The sequence below is a fragment of the Pinus tabuliformis genome, chromosome 4_1 (assembly GCF_031772625.1).
Source record: "Pinus tabuliformis cultivar Carrire ecotype Pingquan chromosome 4_1, CPIR1, whole genome shotgun sequence".
NCBI lineage: Eukaryota > Viridiplantae > Streptophyta > Pinopsida > Pinales > Pinaceae > Pinus > Pinus tabuliformis.
The window spans coordinates 762,530,215-762,537,640 of record NC_142303.1 but is presented as its reverse complement, the minus strand read 5'-3'; the positions used below and the strand labels follow the sequence as shown (position 1 = coordinate 762,537,640).

General features: G+C 38.9%; 1 protein-coding gene across 1 annotated transcript; it reads right to left on the bottom strand.

Moving 5' to 3' along the window:
- Positions 1-331: 331 nt before the first annotated feature.
- On the bottom strand, positions 332-1,054 carry LOC149178393 (uncharacterized). Its single transcript, XM_089422074.1, has one exon. The coding sequence runs from the start codon at positions 1,052-1,054 to the stop codon at positions 332-334; it is 723 nt and encodes a 240-aa protein (XP_089278200.1).
- Between the last annotated feature and the right edge of the window lie 6,372 nt (positions 1,055-7,426).

The following is a 7,426-nucleotide window of genomic DNA, read 5'->3' as shown; positions in this document are numbered from 1 at the left end:
ATTCACCATATCCAGTTTGATGAACATACCTTGCTCTTTGTGTTGTTGGCTGGAATGGATGATTTCATTCACTAGTATCACATTGTCCAGGATATGCCTGCCTTTGAAAAACCCTCCTTGATTGATTGAGATGAGTTTTTCCAGTAGAGGCTTTATTCTATTAGCAAGTTACTTGGTGAGAATTTTGTAGGACGCATTACATAGCGATATTGACTTGAATTTGTTGAACGCCTCCAGGTTGGCTTCTTTGGGAATTAGAGCTAGGAAGGTGGAGTTTGTGCTTCCTCCCACTTTGGCTTTTCGTATGAATCCTTTGATCATTCGGTACAAATCAGCCGATGATGTCCCATAAAATTCTATAGAAGTGTATTGAGAATCCATTAGGTTCTGGGGCTTTGTCTGGTTCCATCTTCCATATGACATTGCTAATTTCTTCTTCAATGAATGGCTTCAGGAGTGTTGCATTGTCCTCCTCGTTTACCATCCTTGGAACGTGCTTGAGGAAGTCATGAGATTCCTCATCATCCTCCACGCCTTCTTCTTTAAACAACTGCTGAAAATGAGAGGTTGCTGCCTCTTTTATCAGAGTTGTGCCTTTGAGTACAGTCCCATCTGGCGAGGTGATTTCAACAATGTGGTTTCTAGAGAGATGGGTTCGAATTTGCTTGTGGAAGAAGGCTGTATTTTTGTCTCCAGACGCAAGCCAGAGATTGTGTGACTTGAGCCTCAAGTATTCTTCCTCCTCTCTAAATGTCCGGAGGGTGTTGATTTGGTGTTCTTGCTCACTATGAATTTCTGCTCTGGTTATGTCTTGAATCTCCAGGCCCATTTGGAGATCCAACAACTGTTTTATGCTCTGTTTTCTTTGGGTAGTGGGAGAATCTGTGGGATTTTTTATCCATTGCTTCAGGGCTGCTTTGGTGGCTTTTATATTTTTCTCCCAAAGATCGCTGTGTGATCCAAGAACATGGATGAACCATGCCTTATTCAATGTATCCAAAAACTCTTCTCTGTTTTCCCATAGTGGGCTGAACCGGAAGGGGATTGGCCCCATGTTTTCTTCTTCTTCTAGCAGAAGGAGGATGGGTTTATGATTTGAGTTCCACTTTGGCAGAATTTTTGTGGAGATGATCATCTTCTCAGAGAGGAAGGAACCCTGAAGAAGGAATCTATCCAGCCTGGCTGATATGTGCTCCTCCCCTATTATGTTATTTGTCCATGTGTATAGCCCCTTTTTTGGCTTGAAATCCAATAAATCCCATTGTTGAATTAGGTTTTCCACTAAGGGAAGAAAGCGATCCCTGCTGCTAGTTCCTCCTCTTTTTTTCCTTTGGGTCTAGGGTTAGATTGAAGTCTCTGGCAATAATTATATTGTTGAGGGAGTATGCTTCCAAAAAATCAGTCATAGTTTGCCAGCATTGTTCCTTTTCTACATAGAGGGTAGGTACATAGAGATCAAAGAAAGCAAAGTTTATCTTACTTGATTGGTGTCGGATTTTGGTGTAAATCCAGTGCTGCATCTGAAAGGGGCTCTCAAGCTGAAATTTGTTAGCCTCCCAGAGAGTGGCTAACCCGCTGCATGTACCTCTAACACTTACCGCTTTTCCAACTTTTGTTTTCCATTTTACTTTGCTGAGTTCCAGAAGGGCTTCGCCTTCTATTTTGTCTCTTGGAGCATGAGGATCTCGGGAAGTTATGAATTCACTAGGCTCTTGACTACTTCAGATTTTGTTGGGTTTCCCAGTCCTCTGCAATTCCAAGAGACTAATTGGCCTAGTTGCCTTGCATTTTTTGTCTCTCTGCTTCTTCTTCTCTGGCCTCTTTGTGAGATTTCCTCCCCACTCTTTTCAAGGGCCTCTTAGTTGTTTCATCTTCCGAGGATCCTGATATCTCTGGGGTCTTCTTTCTTGTCATATCTGCATAGGTTGGGGAACTATAGGAACCTTTTGGGGATGCGATTTGGAGAGGGACTGATTCCTCTTGCCTTTTGTTTTCTTCCATGTTGTTAGCCTGCTGTTCATACTCTTTATTTGCTGGATCTTGGAGTTTTTCTAGTGTGCTGAGTATCTCAAAGGGATTTGTGGATATGTCTGATCTTGGTGGGATTGAGCTTCCTTCTACTTGGGCTTCGGGAGGAGCAACCCTCCCAGCGGACAAGGCATTCCCTTTGTTCCTGTTGCTCTGCTTTGTTGTTCCTAATTTCTGAACCTAAGTCCATTGATCTCCTTTCTCCTTCTTGGCTCCATCCTCTGATTTCTTTTTACAATGCTTGGCAAAGTGCCCATAGCCATGGAAGTGCCGACATTTAAATGGAAGTTTCTCATAGTCTAGCACTTGTATGTGTGTCCAGTCAGCCACTGTGAGTTTAATGGCTTCAAGGAGACCTTCCTCTAGGTCTACTTCTACACAAATTCTCGCACAAGAGTACTGATCTCTTCTTTCTGCTCGATCGATGTATTTGCCTAGCTTGTTGCCTATGGTTTCTAAGGATTTAGGGTTCCAACAGTGTAGAGGTAGATGGGGCAATCACACCCAAACTGGAATAGCCGAGGGCACATCCTGAGTCGGATTGAAGTCTGGTGTCCATTGATTCAGATAAAGATCCTAATGCCCCATGAAATATAGGCCATTTCTGAATATGAGGTTCTTGTCTTCTGTTGCTTCAAATACAAATACAAAGAAGCCTTTGCTAACGAAATGGATTTTTATTCCTTCCTTGACCAGAGGTCACCAGTTCCTTTGCACCCAAGCTTCTACAGCTTTAGGCGAGGGCCATAAGCTTGTGAACTGTCTAATAAGCCCTCGTTCTGCTAGGTTTAATGCCGCTTTGCAAGGTTCTTCAGTCGGCAGAGAAACTGTGGGGATGGATTCCATTTTTTTTACAAACTTCTGCTAGTTTTTGGTTGTTGGCCGTTTATTGCATGCTGCAACCAGATCCTGGAATGCAGCTAGCTCAGGTATGAAAGGGTGGATCCTTTTCGCAGCCCCCTCCTGGGGCCATGGTTCTGAAGCTTCGCGCAGTCTTGTGGTTTGCTGTGGCTCTTCACGTGCTCCTCGGGCTTCCTCCTACCACCCTCGGAGGCTGCACTAGGCTCCCACTATCTGGCTCATCGCACGCTGGCTGCACCAACCCTAACTCTCTTCATATCAATCTATTCTAACACCAGTCTAACACTAGTCTATAAAATTCTCTTCCAGTTTCCCTCAATTACACTTTAACTTGTGCACATATTCCTAAAGTTTTTTCCCTGGTTAGGGATTCTTCTAGCAGTCTTAATTCTGCCTAATCAGACCTCCAACTAGCTATGCAAGTCCTCCTTTCAAGCCTGCACTATCCCTTCAAAAGTTGCAGCCTAGTCTCATTAACAGGTATGGCCTTTCGGCTTTCCAAAACAATTCTTGTGGCTCCTTGAAAAACCCTTGTCACAAAAGTCTCAACCCTATCATGTTGAACATAAGGTCTGCGGCCTTAACACAAATAATTTTTACCCAAGTCATATACTAAAATTCCAAGACTTGATCTATTTCACATGGTCATAAAACTTCCTAACTCGACCCTTCAAAATAGACCCTATGACCCTCCAAAAAATAGGATACCACAGGGGCTTGGCCCTACCTTCAAGGCACAAAAATTTTGGCCTTCAAATCAAAGAATTTTTCTATCCAAATATGCATAGAAAATCCTCCTCAAGTTCAACATGCAATCTCCTTTACTCATCCAAGACCAAACATAAGAAAAGGCTCCAAAAACCATCCTTTTTCCACTTTGGCTAGGGTTCTCAAGGTTGCGACTACCTCAGAAATTGCACTTGGAAGATGACCAAGTTGAATTGCCAATGGTGGAGGATAGGTGCCTATTTATAGTTGTTTCAACATATGAAGAGTCACGTCTTTTGGGCGGGCTGACTTGAAAATGAGGTTGACTTGTAAATGGAGGGAAAATAGAAATAGAAATTTAATTTTAATAATATTTAAATATATTTTACACATGCTTTGATGATTACTTGCCCAAGTAAATTCGCCACATTAAATAGTAATGAGAGGAGTGCCAAACACATCAACAATAATATTTTCTTTGATCATATTTTGAATTCTTCCATGTGGAAATTTGATTTATTCTTGGGGTAGCTGGGCTTCTCTTATGGGTAGTTGGTTTTCGCTTTGGGAAATTCATCTTGAACTTGCCCCAAATTTCAACATTTATCTCCTCATGTGCTTTTGAAAATTTGTATTCACTTGTCATACATAAGACATAAAGTTTTTCTCAATGTTTGGTCATTCTTTTTTCTTATAAACTAATGCAATGTTTTGTACTTTCTCTCCCCCTTTGACATCAATGGAAAAATAGCCCCCCCCAAAACTGATCTCCCCTTATCTTACAACATTCTTGTGGACCTGAAAGCTCCTTTTGGATATGCTGAGTGCTAGACTGATCTGGATAACTACCTTTCCTCCCCTTGGAGGAGAATCAGTGGAGGGAGGTAAGAGGGACTAATCCCAATATTTTCCTTAAGTACTCAAAATTACCTCTTGGGAGAGGTTTGGTAAGGATATCAACTACATGTTCTTTTGTAGGTACATACTCCAATTTTACAATGTGATTTATAACTTTCTCTTGGAGGAAACAATATTTTATTGGAATATGCTTTTTCTTGGAGTGGAAAACAAGATTTTTGGACATACTGAATTCACTTGTGTTATCAATTGATGATTGGTATCAGTTATTCATATATCAATTGCACATCTTGTAAAGTATGCTTCATCCATAATAGATGAGTGCAAAAAGAAGCTACTGTTAAATATTTTGCTTCAACAATAGAAAGAGAAATTAAGGCATGATTCTTGCTCAACCAAGACACAAGGCATTCTCCAAGAAAGAAAGCACCGCCACTAGTTCCTTTTTAGTCATCTACATCACCTACCCAATTTTCATAAGAAAAAGTAGTTAGTGAAAAATCCATAGACCATAGTCCAATTGGGGTAGCAATGACCATAGTCCATTGTGGCTCTCAGATATCTGAAATCCTCTTTGCTACTAGGAGCTACTTGAAATCTTCTAACAATGTAAACTACCTACATAATTTCTGGTCTAGATGTTGTCAAATATAAAATGCTACCAATAAAGATATATATACAGTCTGATCCACCTTTGGTGACTCATTAGCCTTGCTAAGTTTGCATCCAGTGACCACTGAAGTGCTTAGTAAAGAACATTCCTCCATGAGGAATTTCTTTAACACTTCCTTGAGAAGCCAAGGAAATAAGAGAGTTCGCCAAGCATTGATGTTTTAAACTCATCCTTCATATCAACTACAAACTGACAAGTTATATAATCTACATTACTTTCAAATATTATATCATCAACATAGTCAACAACTACTAATAATTTTCCATCATTAGATTTCACATATAGGTTGTTGTCAATCACGCCTCTTTTAAAACCACAATTAAGCAAATAACTATCTATCTTAGAGTACCACACCCTTGGGGCTTTCTTAAGACCAACCAATGCCTTTCTGAGACTGCAAACATAATCAAGTTTATCTATCAATTAAAAACCACCAGGCTATTCAATATAAACTTCTTCTCGTAACTTACCATTTAAAAAGGTAGATTTGACATCCATCTGATATATTTTAAATTTTTCGAAACTATAAAAAACCAAGAACATATGAATTTCTTCTAATCGTGCAAGAAGAGAAAAGGTCTCATCAAATTCCAAATCTTCAATTTGTGCATAATCTTTGCAAAATAACCTTGGATTTTTCCTTACCACTTCACCATTTTCATTCAATTTTTTTCCTGAAGACCCAAGTTTGTGCCAATAATATTCTTATCTGCTAGTCTTGGAACCAACTTCCATGTCTGATTTTTCTCAATCTAATCAAGCTCTTTGTTCATGGCCTTTATCCAATAGTCAACTTTGATGGCATGAGAAAAAATCTTTGGCTCTATCAAGGACAACAAAGTTACATGTACTTGGGTAGGGGGATTTATTAACCTTCTTCTTGCCTAAATACTTACATGCAAGTCATCCACAATTCGATCAACTGGGTGGTGTTTTTTCACATACCTTATAGGATATATTGATTGTGGATTTAAGGGTTCTTCAATGTATTCATCTCTAGTAGGTTCATCATTGTCCTCATCATGGTTGAATTGGTCATTGGTATTTATGTTTACTGGTTGTTTATTTTCAAAATTATGTGCTCATCAAATTTAACATCAATGCAATCAATTTTTTTCTTGTATTATGGTTATAACGTCTATAAGCTTTGCTATTTTGAGAGTACCCAAGAAAAAATACCTTCATCAGCTCTTGCATCGAACTTACCAAGTTTTTCGTCATTCTTCTTGATATAGCATTTGCTCCCAAATACTCTGAAATGCTTGACTTTATTCAGTCTTCCATACCATAGCTCATATGGGGTTTTACTATTGTTTGGTTTGAAGTGCATTTTTTTCAAAATTACCATTGTTGTGCCCATTGCTTCAGCCAAAACTATTTGTGGTATACTCCTTTCTCCCATCATGGTTATAACCAATTGTTGGGAAAATCTGTTGGCTCTCTTTGCTACACCATTCGGTTGTGTAGTCTTTGCTATGGTCAATATCTTTTAATACCCTTCTCTTTGAAAAAATCATAAAACTTCTTGGAGGTAAACTCACCATCATTTTCAAACCTTATGCATTTGATTTTACAATCTGTCTCATTCTCAGCTATGGCCTTAAAATTTTTGAACTTTTCAAAGGCCTCTAATTTTTCTCTTAAAAATTCTACCCATATCATTATGCTAAAATCATCAATGGTAAGCATGAAGTATAGTTTACCTGAGGGTGACTAAGTTCTTGAAGGACCACACAAGTACATATGTATCAGCTACAATGGTTTGGTTGCTAAATTCTCCATGGATTTGAATGGAACTCGTACTTGTTTTCCAATCTGACAAGATTTTCAAATGGCGTTCTATGGCTTAGATAGCTTTGGAAAATATCTGGCAACATTCTTCTTACCCAACTTGAAAATTTGATCAAAATTGAGATGTCCTAGTCTTCAGTGCCATAACTAGCTCTCATCAATCTTAATTAGACAACATTTCTCTAACTTTTCTTTTAGAACATAGACATTATTTTCTATATTAAAAACTTCAGATACTAACTCATCGATGCCTGCAAACTTGCTTTAGAAATTCCTAGATATAAATAATACATCATAGCCTTGGTCACACATTTGGGAAACACCGAGTAAGTTATGCTTCAGGCCATCAACAAACAAAACATCCTTAGCCTTAACATTGCCATTTACCAGGATGAAAATTCCTTAGCCCATCATATTTCTTGGTGCATTATTTCCAAAGGTTGCATTACCTTTGTTGACCAATTTCCATGAAAAAAACTTTCTTTTATCTCCTAACACATGCTTAGA

What these genes read in the sequence shown, in the direction of transcription:
- LOC149178393 (XM_089422074.1), bottom strand. Translation starts at nt 1,054, where the DNA reads ATGGGGCCAATCCCCTTCCGGTTCAGCCCACTATGGGAAAACAGAGAA.